General features: G+C 40.9%; 1 protein-coding gene across 3 annotated transcripts in view; it reads left to right on the forward strand.

Annotated features, from left to right (window-relative positions):
* RASGRP1 (RAS guanyl releasing protein 1) overlaps positions 1-17841 on the forward strand; it is a 93984-nt gene that overhangs the window by 53310 nt on the left and 22833 nt on the right. For all 3 annotated transcript variants that reach the window (XM_090033508.1, XM_090033505.1, XM_090033506.1), the window contains 5 exons: positions 176-329; positions 7308-7481; positions 8895-9011; positions 11294-11569; positions 17176-17256. In XM_090033508.1, the coding sequence (XP_089889634.1) occupies positions 176-329; positions 7308-7481; positions 8895-9011; positions 11294-11569; positions 17176-17256 (802 nt within the window). The remainder of the gene's footprint in view (positions 1-175; positions 330-7307; positions 7482-8894; positions 9012-11293; positions 11570-17175; positions 17257-17841) is intronic.

The raw sequence follows: 17841 nt of genomic DNA on the forward strand, positions 1-17841 counted from the left end.
TCCAAAAAAAAAAGTTTTCCCATTTTTTGTGAATCAGAAACAGCATCAAGTCTGCTTTAAGTGTAAGTTGCAGTAAGTCATACAAATGAGGTAACCAGTTTCAGGGAAAAATTAAAATTGATGTTGTTAAAGCAACCTCCATTTTACTATTTTATTACTTTTTTTTTTTAAAAAGAAATTCTCAGGATTGGTCCCGGAAGCTGACACAGCGAGTAAAGCCCAACACCAGCAAGAAACGGAAAGTCTCTCTTCTTTTTGATCATCTAGAGCCAGAAGAATTGTCAGACCACCTCACCTACCTTGAATTTAAGGCTTTCCGAAGAATATCAGTAAGTTATGAGCACTTGGTTGGTAGGGCGTAAGGGCATTTATATTCTGTTGTAGTGATGTCTAGAAGCATGGGCCCTGAGCAGCAGCTGTGGGTCAAAAAGAGCATTAGTCAAGAGGTTGCCAGGTGGGAAGAAGGGATCAAAATACTGACCTGAATTCTGGAGGGATGGTCAAATAAATGGGGAGGGGGAAGATAATTTTGACCTTTTTAATAGCCAGCAAATAGGAAAGTGCGGGGGAAGGAGAGAGTAAGGAATATGTAATCTCCTGTCATGCAAAACAGTATTTATGCAGAGACAAAATATTTGGAGTGATGGAAGAACAGAGCAGTGGAAGAGCTAGACCATTTTTTCTCAGCTCCTCTAAGATCTTAGCTGTCACCACAGAGAACCATGCCACACTTCTGCACCATGGAAAAAGAGCTTCTGAATGGCTTTACAACCCATTAAATGTTGACCTGTCATTTGTTTTGAACAGGCTTATTGGTACTATAGTTGCCCACTTTTCTATTTCTAGCAAGGAGGTGTTGGGAATACAGCAACGGTTCGCAACATTAAATTCTGGTATGGTTCATATGTGAGATACTAGAGTGCATGGCAAGACCAGAAATACAAAATGACAGCACAGAAGTAGGGTGCTGCATTCAATCTACTCCACGATCCCCAGGAAGTTATACCGTATTGCTTTGAAAGATGATATGATGAGGTGCATATCCAGAAGAACTAATAGACTCTTTTGAATGGTTGCAGTAGTTTCAATTTTGCAGTTAAGGGGATTATGAACATATTGTAGCAGATTTCACATGGTTCATTTTAAGGGCCTGGTACTTGATTCTTCTCATGTACAATAGAATCAGAGACGTAGGGCTGGAAGAGCCTTCCATAGGTCATCTAGTCCAATCCTCTACCCAAAGCAGAATCATCCCTATCCAAACCATCCCATACAAATCAGAAACCTTGCAGCAAAACTATACAGTCAACCCTGACACAACAAGACACAGAAACCTAACCTGCCACAGGTAAAGCAGGGGGACCACAGCAGCCAATGTACTGCTGTTGTAAAGGTTGTTAACATATGCTCACAAGATCCCAGGAAGAGGGTCATGCCTCCTGCTATAGATGAAGGCAAAAACTCTCATAGTCCTACCAATCTGACCATGGGGTAAAATTCCTTCCTCACCCCAAATATAATAACTGGTCTGACCCTAACTGGAAGGGTAAGAACCCCTAGGCTGAGACCTCTGGCTTTAAGTCCTAGTAGAAATATACATAGAATAATAGAAAACTAGGTTTGGAAGGGACCTCAGGAGGCTATCTAGTCCAAGCCCCTGCTCAAGGCATAGCCATCCCCAACTATACCATCCTAGCCAAGGCTTTATCTACCCAAGTTTTAAAAACCTCTAAAGATGGAAATTCCACAACCTCTCTGGGTAATCTGTTTCACTGCTTTGCTACCCTCCTAATTAGACTGTTTTTCCTAATATCTAACCTAAACTTCCCTTGTTGCAACTTGAGAACATTGCTCCTTGTTCTGTCCTCTGTCACCACTGAGAACAGTTTAGCTCCATCCTCTTTTGAACCATCCTTCAGGTAGTTGAAGGCTTCTATTAAATCCCCTTTTAGTCTTCTTTTCTCCAGACTAAATAATCCCTGCTCCCTCAGCCTCTCCTCATAACTCATTTGCCCCAGCCCCCTAACAATTTTGGTTGCCTGCTGCTGGACTCTCTCCAATTTGTCCACATCCTTTCTGTAATGGGATCCTAAAACTGGACACAGTACTCCAGAAGTAGCCTCACCAATGCTGAACAGAGGGGGATAATCACGTCACTTAATCTGCTGGCAGCAGTCCTACTGATACAGCCCAGTATGCTGTTAGCTTTCTTTGCAACAAGGGCACATTGTTGGCTCATATTCAGCTTATTGTCCACTGTAACCCCCAGGTCCTTTTCTGCAGAGCTGCTGCTTAGCCAGTCAGTTCCTAGTCTGTACCACTGCATGGGATTGTTCCATCCTAAGTGCAGGACTTTGCACTTCTCCTTATTGAACTTCATGAGATTTCTTTTGGTTCAGTCCTCCAATTTGTGTAGGTCTGTCTGCATCCTAACCCTACCCTCCAGCATATGTACTACTCCACCTAGGTTGGTGCCATTTTCCACAGTGACACATCCCAGTGAAATTTCCCAGCCTTCTCTGCAGCCAACACCTGTGGAACTGAAGTCATGCATTTATGCACATGCTACTACCTTCAGGCAATGATAATACTTAATATTTATTTAATAGTTAATGTTTTCCAGAGTTCTGTGCAAACTTAATTAATGATTAATGGGCATAACAAGTATTATGCACAGTCAGTCTTGCTTTCTTCATTATATACAGGTAATTACTTAGCAGTGGGATGCTGACCTCTGTATATTTTACTAGTGATAAACTAGGACCAAAATTTAGTTTACTGGAATCTTGGACAGGGTTGGGGATTATTATCCATGAAATAGAATATCTGTTTAGCTCCTTACAGAACATGCTTTTGAAACATGAAGCCTAAATTTTTCTAACAGTGACTAAATTAAGAGATTGTTTGACTGTGGTGTCCAAAAAACCCTATGTGGGTCCAAAAAAAAAAAATCACAAAATAATTCCTGGTCCCAGGACTGTTCCTGCATTGTATAATAAAAAAGTAATTTGGTAAAATACAAAGCCAGTCCTGGGACAAAAGCCAACACAAAGGGCTGCCTCCTCAAAGGGGAGTGCCCCAGCACCTAAGCTGGAGATCCTTAACCAGAGTTCCCAAGGCGCCCTAGGGTGCCCTGAGACCCTTTTGAGTGCCACACAACATTAGCGCTGTTAAATGTGAAGACATGATTCGTAAGATAAACCCAAGTTGAAAGCCATAATATTAAAAATATTCTGACCTCTTGGGAAAAAAGTTAAAATTAAAACCAGAATTTTCTGAGGGCTGCTTTGAGTCTAGAAAAAGTTGAAAACCATTGAAATAAGATGGAGTCATACTCTTTAACCCAGTGAATCTTGAATTCTTATCTGCACAGGGGCACAGCTCCACAAGAGTGGTGCAGAGTGGCTAATAGGTTAGATAACATTTTGTCCCACATTATAGAAAAACATGCTGGGTTTTTTTTATTTTTAGAGAATGTGCTGATGATAAAAACTGATTGATCTTATTCATTATTACAGTGAAACCCAACATGAAACAATAATTATAATTAGTTATATAATTTGGATAATTTTTCATCATCTAGAGTGGCTGCTCAGGTTCCACATTATTGCCAAATCTGGCTTTGGTTCAAAATTCAAACAATGGATATAAGTACATGTAATATGTACTATGTAATCTCATAGACAACTCTGCTCATTAGTGTTAATATTTCTTCTTCAGTTTAACAAGGGGAAAAATGCAAGGATGTCTGTTGTCATCTGTACTTTTTGAACCCTTAATAGCTCTTATTAAACGAAACAAATAGGTTAAAAGAAGGTAGAATGTGGGGAATGTGCAGAAACCTGATGATGTACAACTTTTTCTTCTTGATCTATCCCTTCCAGCCCACTCTAACAAACTAATGAGAGGAATTCATTATCCACTCTCATTATAAACTAATTCTTTTTAATAAGATTTATTTTGGAGGCTGTGGACACAAGCCTTCCATCACATGATTTCTCCTTTGGACTTCTTCAGGTGAGGTAGATACTTGAGTATTAAAGTTGACTTCAAATGTTAAGAAATCGCCAAACATTGACTCAAAATAGGAAGTCATTTTAATGAATATCCCCTTGTCTTGGTGGACAGCCTTGATGACCATTCTTTATTGGTTGTTGTACAGTAAGGGCACGCTGTAACACATTAGACCATTTTCTGGTTAAATTAAATAAAACTCTCACAAGTCACAAGGGGAAAAAAGCCTTATAAGCCTGGTTCCAATATAACTTGCATTAGGTTTGCAGTGACTTCATTGGAGTTTTTTCTGCTTTATACCACTGCAAGTGAGGTCAGAATCATGCCTTGATATGGACCTTTGAAATAAGTCTTAAGTTTTTTAAAGAAAAGCTATAGGACCAAGGGCTGAATTGGACCTTTCCTGAGGTTTGGAGTCAATCAATCCATTAAGCCACAGGAGATATGGTAAGCATATCCAAGCCCCTAGTACCTATGGGTGCAGACAGAAATGCAGCTCCCTGCTGAAAGTGAGAATGCTTTGCAGGAAGTGCTCTGAGTTGCAAGGATCCCCTGGAGTAAACAGAAGTTCACTGTTGGTTTGAGGGGGAAGGAAATCTAGCTGTTGGCTGCCAGCCTGCAGCCCATTTCCCCTAGCAATGGCCCCTCCTCCCTCCAAGCCTGTTGCTGTTTTCAGAAGTAGAGAGAGGAAAGAGGGTGGAGGGAGCTTGTTTTAGAGGATCCCCAGTCTTTACTGATGTGTGAGGTGGGTGAATTGGATCCCCCCACCTTCTCCAGTATACCCACCCACCTTTTGGTGGGGGCTGAAAGCCTCCCAGACCAAACTCCCTCCACTCCCTTTCCCCCTTCCCATTTTGGAAACAGCTCAGAGGTTGGCAGGCAGGCAGACAGCAGTTATAGAAGACTCTTGTGTTTTGAAACATCTTCATCTGAACCCAATTAGCCATTTTTTAAATGGTCTGCAGCTGTGCACTTGTATTTGGTCATGGCTATAGACCACTTTCTGTGGCTAGATAGTGCAAAAATTTCCACTTCTGTCTGTACCCTGTATTTTTTATAGAAGAATTTGGGGCATTTGAGAGAAGACTCAAAGCAAGACAGACTCCTCTGAACAATTTGTAATGCAGAACTAAAGCCCTTGTCTGTCTCTTGACCCTTGTTTCCTTCCTCATCTGTCTTGGAGACCTGACTGACTTCCAGGACCACTCCTCTTTCTTTCATGTATTCACTTGTGGATGTGGGTCAGACACAAGAGACTTTGGCTCAGCCACCTATTCCAAGATAAAGTAAATTAAGCTTTAGCATACAGGGCTTCTGCCTCTTGGGAGGGTTGACATAAACAGCAATCACACCACTATTTCTGTTTCTCTTTGTTTTATGTGCCTCCCCATCCCTAGTGACAATAGTTCTCATCTCCCTCTCTCCCTTTCTGTTTCTGAAAACTAGCCTATGGACAGATATAATTTTTAACTACTTGCAAAGAGGGTGTTACCACTTGGAAACTCACATTAACTGGTACAGTGGAACTGATACATGGATGATCATACAACTGATACAGTGCAACAGGATACAGAGGATCATGCCATTCAGTTTATGGCATGATGGGGACCAGACATAGTTATTACATATCTTTTGTTTTATCACACCATTCATTGAACAAAAGTGTAGCCAGGTTAGATAAATCTCTGTCACTTTCACCTTGAATGAAACACGGAGCATGCAGATGTAACAGTGTTACTGTGAAACAGCTTATACCAGTACCGTTCTATATGACCATATTTTCTTGCATACCACCACCATGGCAGTCCCCCCCCCAACAGGACAGGTACTTTGGTTTTTGGGGAGACAGAATTAAGGGAAAAGAGCATCCCCCCCCCCAAATAAACAACAAACCAATCTTTCCAGGGTTATGGTTGCATAGATCAGGGACAAAGCCTAATTTTTACTTTACTCACCTTTCATTTTCTTGCTCTGGCAAAAGCCAGAGATTTCATCATTTCATAACTGAATTGTCAGCAACTCTTGGCTGTTCACCCAAAAGTTGAAACTGTTGCTGCTGCTGAATCTATGGCTGGGATCTAAAATTTTGAAAAAAGCTAAAAACAGTCTGTAGGGCTGTGAAATAGAAGAGAGAATAGAAATGGCCAGTGAAAGGAAATCTTGGTCTTTGATCAAGCTTTAAAAAGGAAAGTGGATTGTTAACACCTATTGAGTGAAGAGCAGTTAAAAGGAATCAAGTAGATTACAATGACCCACAAAGTCAATTAATTCCCTCAAGGCTGCCTAAACAGAAATGCCACTGCTGCTATTCCACGAAGAAAAAAAAATCAGCTTCCTCCTTGCTTAAGAAGCAAACCCCAGGTTTGGAAGGCTAATTTTTTGGCAAAAGGGTGCATGTGCTCCTCTGTGAGTAGATACGATAATATAATTGGTACATTTCTTAGTGATGATGGACATTTTCTGCTCCCTTTTTATGGATGCCTTTTTGAACTTGGCTCTGTGATTACATAGGGGTATAAATATTCATTGTTTTACTCAAGCTAGTAAAGTTATGACAGTTTACATTTAATAATCTAACATGAAATATTAGATTAATATTGTAGATCTTTTAATATTTAGCTAATATGCTACTCCCTAATATTTAGTTTAACTACTTCAGAGAGTATCCTTTGGAGGGCTACCTATAAGAAAACCTAATGTGTGTTCACTATAACTCATTGATGCTAGAATTCCAAAAAAAATTTTTTGCTTATCCCATAAAGACCTCTGGCTTTTGAAGGGTGTATTTCTCTAAGATGCTAGCATTTATTAAAAGCTGTAAATTAAAACGACATATACCTTTCCTTTTATGGTTAAAGGCAGACACGGATGGAAATTGAAACACTAGAACGCTAGAAAATAAACCTACTATACATATTCATGAATATGTATTTAACAAGAAATAGTACAGATTGTGAGCTGAGAGAGAAGTTGCTCTTACATAGGAGGTATCTTAATTGGTATACAGTTGGTTGAGACATCATATCTGCCTTCTGCACCAGCTGTTTTATCTAAAACAGATCTTTTTACACATACCTACCACTCGTGAAAGGTCATTTGAGAAGCTTCAACTAGTTCCCAGATTGTAACCCCTCTCCTTTATGCTGGGTAGAGCTTTTTATAGGGATTAAATCTCTCCCATACATGTCTGATGCATAGTCTGTCCCAGTATTTCACTTTGCACATAAATACCGACACTCAAATACCATGGAATACACAAAATCTGGATGAGTTAATTTAGTTTGGTATTTTAGTTTTCAGATTATCAGAGCTACATTATGAATAGCTGTGTGAAGGAGAATCCAACAATGGAAAGATCTATTACTCTTTGCAATGGTATCTCCCAGTGGGTACAACTAATGGTTCTTAGTAGGCCAACACCTCAACTCCGGGCTGAAGTGTTCATCAAGTTCATTCATGTTGCACAGGTCAGTTTAATTTTTAAACTTTTTGCATTTGTCATTATTCGTTTCCTTTTCTTGATTCCATAGTAAATGCTCAAGTATCACTTTTTCTCTTTCCTCACTTACACTAGAGCTCTCTCATGATGCTTGTATTACATGCTCTTCTTGCCAGAATTTCCTAGGGGCTCTGTATACCTGCCAACTCTTCCTTTTCCAGAAAGTGAACAGCAGCAATATGTTTTGTCATTGGTACCTTATTTGACAGCCTGGAGTTGTCCTACTATCAGTTTTGAATTAAACTCAGGCCCCTAGGGGATAATCAGTTAAAGGCACAATGGGATCTGAACTGCAATCCCAACACTTTATTCTTTCTGCCATGCCACATGTGCATGGCAGGAAGTGCGATTGTGGGATAAGGGATAAGATCCCAATAGCATCATATTGCCAGTGCAAGAGAGATAGGGATCAGGCTCCCACTTCCCCAGTAAGCTGGGTGCTTGGTGAAGCTCAAGGCTCAGGTGTGATCCCACAGCTGGGATCCTGGAATCAGCTGACTGGGGCTTCCCGCCACTGGAAGACATGGAGCCCTTCAAGCTGACCACATGATCAGTTTATGGCATGATGGGAACCAAACACAAGGTTATTACATATTTTTTGTTTTATCACAACATCAATTGAATGAAAGTGTGGCCAGGTTACTACTTAAGATGTGATTTACTGGTTAATCACTTTTTAAGTGTAATATCTGCAGGGGCCTCATTGTCTGCACTCCCAACTTAGATGGTGTACAGCATTTCTTATTTAGAGAAAAACTGTGGGTGGGAAAGAAGGACCAGATCCTCTTCTATCTGTTGAGCATCCAGATAGACTTAAGGACTTTTGTTTGATTATATTTCACGGTATTCAAGTCGCTGAAAATTCATTAATACATATACTTTTGTAAAAGTATAATTTTATCCATAAGATTGAGTCACAAAAAAGCAGCAAGGAGTAGGTAACATTTTGTAACACCAGTTTTTCAGGATGGAATAGGATTGCATTTAGGCACCTCACAAGTGGAATAGAATATGGCCCAAGATAGCTGTGATCTTCTCATGGGCAGAAGTGAACAACATTGCTAGAGTTTTCATTTTTGCCTTGAGGAGACTCCTTTTTCTCTATTTGTATTTGTAGAATACAATACGAGTACCTACCACATAACAGAATTACCTACTTACAACCCCCACCAATGAGAGCAATAGTTTGGTATCAAAATGAATAAGCATGAAATGGATACAAGATGCTAACAAAAAATGAAGTGCTAGTAATACAGTTTGTGGGATCCCCCTAGCACTAAGAATACTTTAGATTCTGTTTTTAAAAAATTAATGATCGTTCACTGCCTGTCACTTCAGTGACAGACATTAAGCAATAAGTACTGTTTGTTTGTCAACACAGAAGCTTCACCAGCTGCAAAATTTCAACACATTAATGGCAGTAATTGGAGGTCTCTGTCACAGCTCCATCTCCAGACTCAAGGAAACAAGTTCTTATGTTCCTCATGAAGTCAATAAGGTCAGTATCACAAACAGACATGTTAGATAAATAGGCAAATAATTTAGTTCCCTCCCCACACCCTTAATTATGCTTATGCACCGAAGTCCATGTTGTTATGACAGAAAACAGCAACAAAAAGCTTTTCCCTTTAGCTTACAAGGTAGTGAAGTCAAACCCTTCCTGTACCTCCCCCTGTCCACTTATGAATACATGTGCATGTGATAGTGAAATTAAATTCTTTCTGTGCCACACACACTTTTTCTTTAAGGAAAAAGTAATTTGCTAACATTTTCTTTCTAATATTCAGAATAGACAGGTAGTATTTCAATTACAGATGCTACAACTATAGCATAGCATGCATGATTGGATAATAAAAAATCTCAGAACCTAACTCAAAGTCAGCTTCAGCAGGATTTACTGTATTTACCTGAATCCAAGGTGACTTTTTGACCTTAAGATGACCCCGAATAATTAGATTCTATGAAATGTCTTAAATTTGTCCCCACTAATACTGCAGCAGGGAAGGCAGTGGTGGGGGGGGCACACAGCTTGCCCCTTGCTGTCTTACCCCACCCTTGCTCCCTTACTCCTCCTCTGGTGCTTGACCTCTGAAGCCTCAAGTCCTGTCCTTCCCCTCACTTGTGCCCCTCTACACCCTATCTTCTCCCCTCCGCTTCCCTCCCACTTACCGTTGTTCCATGCCAACAGGCTCCATCCTAGGGCACAGAGCATGGTGCACAGCTCCAGCCTGGCCCCACAGCAGTGGTGGAGAGCCAAGCACTGCTGCTCTGGGGCCAGACGGGAGCTTTGTTCCATGTTCCAAGCTAAAGTATGGACAGTCTACCAGTGCCCAAGAAAGGGTAAAGGGGGAGGAGGGGCAGAAACAGCAAGCGGGGGGGAGGGAACAGGGGAAGGGGGTGATGGGGGAGGGCACAACAAGGGCCAAGGTCACTGAGGGGAGGGACCAGGGGTGCTGAAGTGGCAGGGGGTAGGCAGCTCTGGAGCTGCAGCACCTGCCTCTGCCACCTTTTACTGGATTCCAAGATGACTTTATCCCCCACCATGTTAAATGAGGGGGAAAACCTCATCTTGAAAATGAGTAAATACAGTACCTGCCTACATGTGACTTACAGAATGCTAGTATAGTCCTCTACATCAGTATGGAGATCCTTGGTGCAGGATCAGGGATCAAAAGTGGCAGAGATTTTTCAGCTCAAAGGGTCTACCCCCTTGTAATACAGAATTGTTCCCTATGCAGTAAATGTTGTCTAGTTCAGATTCAAGTAATACAAATGAAAAGATTTTTATTCCTTCTCCTTGGTAAATGTGCAGTGTAATACAGCAGAATGCTAGTGATCCATAGCAATTTTCATTATAATGCCTGTTTTTCCAATAACTTGTAACATGACCAAGCTGGCAGAGATTTGATAAGAAAGTTTTAGAGTGCTGCATACTTTTAAGAAAGTTGCTTAGTACAGTTTTATTATTTTGCTCAGTTAAAAATGATCAAATGCAGATTTTTCTTCCCAGGTCTAATAACAAAATGACTTAATATTTATAAATTGTGAATACAGTCCTTGGCAGACTAGTGCCTTTTACTAGTTAGCCATATCTAGAGCAAGAAATGTTTCATGTTAGGTACCAGAGGATCTTGGCTCTTGAATACTCTTTCACCCAGTCAATACTTAATGAAAGGTACAAGTTTATAGCATAAGCCAGAATTACAGCCTTCCACAACTGCTCAGTTATTTCTTTTCACAGAACTCAGACCACCCTCATACTTATTAAAAGATACAGGTTTGGCAGGGGATAAAGCATTCTCCACATAATTGTATTCTGATAATACCATTATAGGATCAACTTGATAGTCTCAGTCCTGAAGTGAATTTTTTGCCATACGTATTTGATAGCAGTTAAATGACTTTTCTGATCAAGAAATTCCAGATAAGTTCTGGTAAAAGTCAGGAAAGAAAAAAATGGGGGACGGTGACTTGAGCCACTATTTTTTAAGATATGTAGCTGCAAATCATATTCATTTGTGAAGCTAAAATTGGCAGATTAAGTGCTTTTTAATATTATTAAATTGAAGGGTGTGTGCATAATAAAAATAGTTATAAGCTTATTTTCACTTTAAAACATTTGAAGTATTAGTCTCTTAATTTTGGTTTGGAGGACAAAACAAGTCTTTGAACAATAATATGGGTTATCTCTATATCATCTGAAGACAGAAAATAGTTATAATGAACAAAATGATGAACACTTAAGACATTATTAATTTTTTCACTCTGTTTCCTTTTCAGGTGTTTAACGAACTGACCGAACTGCTTTCATCTTATAGGAACTATGACAACTATCGACGTGCCTATAATGAGTGCACTAACTTTAAGATTCCGATTCTTGGGGTCCAATTGAAAGACCTGATCTCCCTGTATGAGGCCATGCCAAACTACTTGGAGGACAAAAAAATTAATATACATAAACTGTATTCTTTATATAATCATATAAATGAGCTGATACAACTCCAAGAGATGGCACCTCCCCTAGAAGCTAATAAGGACCTTGTTCATCTGCTCACGGTAGGTCTGTAAAATCACAAAAACAGTAGGACTGTGCAAAGCTTCGGTCCTTGACTTGATTTGGGGGCTGAATCTTTGAATTCGAGTCAAATCAGACTCCAAATCAAATCAGAACCTTCCAAATGGATTCAGAGAGATTTAGAAAGATTCAGAGATTCTGACATAGACACTGCTTTAAATATTTTTTTTACACACCTCTAGGTAGCAGGGGCTCGTGAGTGCTGTGAGGCTGGGGTGGATAGAGGGTCCCACAGAAATGTGGGGGGCTCTTCAGCACACTTGGCAGCAGACCCAGAAGTGGACCAGAAGCACTTCTGGTCCACTTTCGGGTCCACAGGAGAGTGCACTGCACCCCCCCCCACATTCCGGCTCGGTGACTGATGCCTCCTGGGTCTGGGGCGGGCACCCGGGGTCCCCCTGCAGCTGATTGTCAAGCCAGGGGGGTGTGAGGGGGCCCCATGTATGTTCCCTGGCAGACCTGGAAGTGGACTGGAAGTACTTCTGGTCCACTTCCAGGTTTGCTGCCAAGCACGTGGAGGGCCCCTTGCACTCCTGTGGGACACTCCATCTGCCCCAGCATCGCAGCAATCATGAGCTGCGCCTGCTACCTCAAGGTATGTAAAAAAACCTTTTAAAGCTGTGTCTGTCTGAATTGCTGATTCTCTGAATCAGTATCGAATCTTCAGATTCGGATTCGGCTGAGTTGAGTCAGGGACAGTGATCCGAATCAATGAATCTGAATCCGAATCAAATAGGGTCCGCTTCGCACACCCCTAAAAAAAACACCTCTAATTTTTTTTTTTTTTAATTGACTTAATGCCATTCTCAAACATTTAAAGCTAAGTATATACAGGCAACCCCTGCTGAATGCTGTTTCGTTTAGTGCTGTTTTGCTATAACGCTCATTTTAGACTGATACCTGATTTCACTTAGCGCTCAGTGAGTTTCATTGTAATGCTCACAGTCGCCATCTTGGATCATTGAAAACAATTGAGGTCGCCATCTTGGGTCATCAAATACTTTTGGTTTCACTTAACACTCATTTCACTTAACACTCATTTTTTCAGGACCCAATTAAGAGTGCTAAGCCAGGGTTGCCTGCAGTTGTCTAAAGCTGCAATTCCCAAACTGTACTTCATGGACCCCTGGTGGGCTAGGAGGTGATACATGGCCCATGGACTCCCCTTCTAAGAGCTGGCCGTGTTGCCTAGACATTCTAGACAGTTGTAGGCTCTTTAAGGCTTTTGAGTATGTTAGAAGGTGTAACAGGATCCATTGCTGGTGGCATGGGTGGCCACTGTAATCTTACTCTAACCCTGTGGTATCTCTGGTACTCCCTGTCCTCACCTGCCATGCTTTTGATGGTACTATTATACTCTGAGAAGCTGCCTCCAGAGAAACAGTGTGGGTGTCCCACACCTTCGATCAGCACAGTCAGGGTCCATCTCCACTTCCCCACAGTGCTTTGCAGAGCTCCCAGCAGTGAGCTCTTTCCTCCAGCTCTGTCTGACTGCCTTCTGCCTCTGATGCAGGGCTAATGCAGTAGCCCCTGGCTCCTCCCCCTTCTAATTAACTATCTTATTAACTGCCAGCTGTTCATTACCTAGGGCTCTGCAGCCTTTAACCTCTGTCTACTGCCTAATACTCTCAGTAATAGGGCTTGGCCCCTGTTACAAAGGATCTGTTTGAGTGATACTCAAATCACTATGAATTCTCGCCAAAGGTGCATCGTGAGATGTGTTGGGCTAAAAGCACTCCACCTCTTAATTAAATTTGTTTGCTTTGGTACCAGTAAAGACGATCTGGTACTATGCTATATTGAGTGATTTCAGTGTTTACTAAACCAGGGATGCTCAGCCTCTGGCCTGCAGGCCAAATGCAGCCTGTGGAGCATTGGAACCTGGGCCATGGGGCTCCTCCCAAGTCAGGAAATTTGGTGTCAGAGGAACAATAGCCATTAATAAGGCCACCCTCCCCACATCACGCCACCAAATTTCGAAATCCCAAGCCCTACACAGCCAGTTGGAGCCAGGCTGCGCCCCCTGCCCCCAGCAGGACTGGGCTGTGGCCCCTCCCTAGACATTTGGATCAGGGCTGGATTGAGGCCAGGCCATGATCCCTTCCTCCCCTCATTCCCCACTTGGGGCTGGGCCACAGCTCCCCACATAGGGCTGGGCCATGCCACCCCCTCCATATCTGGATCAGGGCCAAGTTGGGGATGGGCTGTGCACCCCCCCCCCCGCCCCTGCAAGGCCATATTCCCTTTCCCTGTAGGGCTGAGTTGGGACTAGATTATCCCCCTCTGTGGGAGTGGATGATGCTTTCCCTGCATGCTGGATCATGACTACCAGCCAGATCCAGCACATGGACTGACTGAGCATGGTACATCTGGCCTTCAGTGGGGAAAAGTTTGAACACCACTGTCGTAGACTGTCTTTGCCAGCACAGTGGTACTGAGAGGATACTGAGTTAAATCAATTGACATGCAACACAAATTTATCTAACATCCCTGAACTTTCTCCCAAAAACAGTTTTGCCAAAATAGTTTTATACATTACTAGTGTTCAAAACTTCCGTCTTTCACAATTTCAGTGCAAAACTTCTGTTACTGAAAGTGGGTGCTTTCTGAGTCTTCTGTGGCAATCCCTTGCAGCCGAGGATGATTGTTTTCCATGATTGTTTGTTTTATCTGTGTGTCTGAAGATGGTTTTTGGAGTGGGTTACACTGTATACAAATGTGATGTCTGCTATAACAGCAATTTAAAATAGAAGCTTCTCATCCTCTGGCATTCCTGGCATCAGGTTAGCCTCCTTTTATTTCAGTTTCACAGTATCATCCACCCTTCCTCTCTTTTACCCATACACTTCTGCACTTGCAAGCATGTCAGTTTGAAGAGGCAAGTATAGCTTCAAAGATGAGTGAATAATTCATAGGAAAATATCTTATTTGACACATTTGGTCTTTTCTATTTTTCTGAATGTCAGAGACTAGTTTAAGGTTGGCTGATTATTTGAAATTATTCATTAGAATGACTGTAGTAATAATATTTTAGATGTAGGTTGTTCATGAGCAGTTAGTTGCACATGTTCAATACCTGGAACTAGAGTGTATTTCTATTCCATGCTTTGTACAAATATGATGGCCATCATCTTGGTTAATACATGAGGCTAACAGAGCTAACAGCATGAGCTGCTATAGCTTGAGCGAAATCTCTTGAGCAGGGGTTGTTATAGGTTCATATTTTCAGCAAAACAGTCACAGAGTGAGACCTGTGGGACACACTTACTAGTGCATTACATAAGCCTAACTTGTTGAATCTGATTTTTACTGTGAACACCTGCATGTACGCATTAAACATTCATTCTTGTGAATAACCTCCTGTATTAGCTAAAAACCAGTGTCTAAGAACTGCCTACAAATTTATTTACTAGAATCCCAGCAGGTACAAGGATGGTCCCTTTCTAAAATTGATCATGGCAGCACCAGGCTTCTCTCTCTGTTCACAGAACCCGTCTTCAGCTCTCTGATGCAGCTACCAACACTGCATGATCTTTGGCTAAGAACATCAGCAAGAGTGCATGGGTGAGAGCAGTGAAGCAATATACCTCTATGTCCACAGCCCCTGTGCCTAGTTTGCCAGGGCCTATTGAGGATACTAATTCTTTTACAGCTTCACAGCTGTTTTGCACTTTAATTTCCCCAGCACCAGATTTTAGCTGCACCACAGTTTACCCTGGTAGTTGGGTTGTTTAGCCATCTGACTGAGCCAAGAACTCTTTTTTCCAGGATACAGAAAGCCAGTGAAAAAAAGGCAGAAAAATGAAACCATCACCTCTTCACAAGGGCTGGTGTAGCCATTTCTTACCTTTATTTCAGGGGCTCACTCCTCTTCACACGGGACTACCAAACAATCCATTGTTCAGGTCATCTCCAGCCTTCTTCAGCACATCTGGTTTCCTCCTTAAAAGAGAAACTCATGCCAATCTTGCCATCCTCTTGATCTCTTCTACACTGAGGAAAGACTTTTTATCCTCAGCATAGTGTTAGCAGCCTACAGCTCCCATGATTACTGGATTACAAATCCCAGAATACTCATGCTTTTGGAAAGGTCCTAACAAGAGCAAGCTGGCTCTTTACCCTGCAAAGGGGCCAAACTCAATTTGTGATGGGAATTGATCACTGGCACTGCTCCCTAACATCTACCTAGTAATATGATGATGGTGATGATATGCAATGAGTGCTTTGAGGTGAGATGATTACAGGCATCATATAATGATATACACTAAGTTTATGCAATAAAAACAATTCCAAGAAAGCCATAATGGAGAGAATTCTATATAATAAGGTTAGCAACCTTTTGAATTAAAAAGATTCTGGCAGACACGCAATGGTCTGATACTTGGTCTTCGGGTGGTGCAAGAACACAATTCTAGTCTAAGGAGAAAGTTTCCTCATATAACTGAGCATAAAATGTGAGGCTCTCGTCCCACATACTGGGAACTAATAATACAGTATCCCAGGAATAATGACCATGGTGGGTGCTATATAGTACGACAGTTTCACATAATAAAAGCCAAAATGCATGGCTACAAAGGTGGTATCAGTGAAGCTTTGGCTTCCTTGACAACTGATTGATGTTCTGAGAAAGAGAGTACTGCTGTGCAAGGATAAGATACTTCTAACAAAGATCAGCTTTTGGAAGAGAATTTTAGGACATCATCTGGCTAATCTGGCAATCTGGGGGGCTTTAAAGTAGATTCCATTGGGTTGGCAACACAAACCTACTGGATGATGTGTAATTAGGATTAAAAAATGAGGATTGGGAAAGGGGACTAAATTCTTGCAAACCATAATACAGTTAAACAGGTGCAAGAGGAAAAACAGCAGTTATCTTTGATGTCTATACAGTATACTCTGTTTAAGTGCTTCAGAACAGTTATAGGGGGGAAAAAAAGCAGGTGGCATTACACTGTGTGTCAGGGATGTATATGCTTGTTCCAGGGTCCAAAAGGGAATGAGAGCTGATGAATGCATGTGTGAACATAACGGGGGAATGGAATAGTAGTGATGCTATGGTGGCAGTCCATAACAGACCATCTAATCAGAAAGAGGAAGTGTATGAGAGATTCTTCAAGTATGGAACAAGAATATCCAAAATGCATGAGCTACTAAGAGTGGAAGTTTTAACTTCTCTGATATCTGTTGGAATAAAAAATACAGGAAAACAAAATGTTCAGGTAGTTTTGTTTCAGAAAGTTCAGGTATTTTTCAGTTTAGTGCTATATTTGGTTTTTATTGTGTCACGGGAACAACTTATGAGCACACTGTAAGCTACAGATATCTAAAAGTACTTGTGTTAGTGATCATACTTGTGTGATTTTAGGCAAGCTTTCTCAGGTAATCAGAAAAGCAGATTAAAATGCTAAGATGTCAACTTGGCATCAACATCCATACCTTGAATAAGTGTCTTCAAATGCATGTTTCTGTAACAACACCTAAAATAGTTGTTAATTTTCAAGGAGATTGCAGGTGCACCAGGAACAGATAAATTCAGGGAACAATAGTAACTGCTTAGAAACTAAACCAGTTTTATGTTCACTTTCAGCTGTCCGTTGATCTTTACTACACAGAAGATGAAATCTATGAGCTTTCATATGCTCGAGAGCCAAGAAGTCACCGAGCTGCAGTAAGAGACCTTTTTTCTTTCCAAAATCTTAACAAAATGATTTAAGGACAGTAATGTGTACCTTTAATTCCTTATATTCACTTTAATTTAATCCACAGTATGTGGAAGGCATGGCATTGTTTAATATATCTTTACATTACACACACAGTGAATATGAGTGAAACTTAAATAGTAATCACTCTCTATATTAGAGGCCTGAGTCTTCTTTTGCTTATGTCATGCCAGTGTAACACCATTTTTTTCAATTAGCATTATTCTTGACTTATATTAACATGAGCAGAGACACCAGTCCTTATTCCTTTGATTTTAAACATTAAGTCTTCTAAATAAATATTTCTTGTATAATTCCAGTAATCAGATGGAGGTTTTTCTTTAAATATTTATTTGCTATTTTTATAGCTTTGTGGAAAATAAAGTGACTTATGTTGTATAAAACTGATTTACTATTAATCAAAATATCCAGGACTGAATTATACTAACAGTGGAAAAATAATTACTACTTCTCCCTTTAAATTGGTTTAAATACTGAAAAATAGAATTATATACCACCGCATTGACCATAACATATGGATTAAACAGCTTCTG

Source organism: Crocodylus siamensis, chromosome 2 (genome assembly GCF_052110815.1).
Source record: "Crocodylus siamensis isolate JL-2025a chromosome 2, ASM5211081v1, whole genome shotgun sequence".
Classification (NCBI taxonomy): Eukaryota; Metazoa; Chordata; order Crocodylia; family Crocodylidae; genus Crocodylus; species Crocodylus siamensis.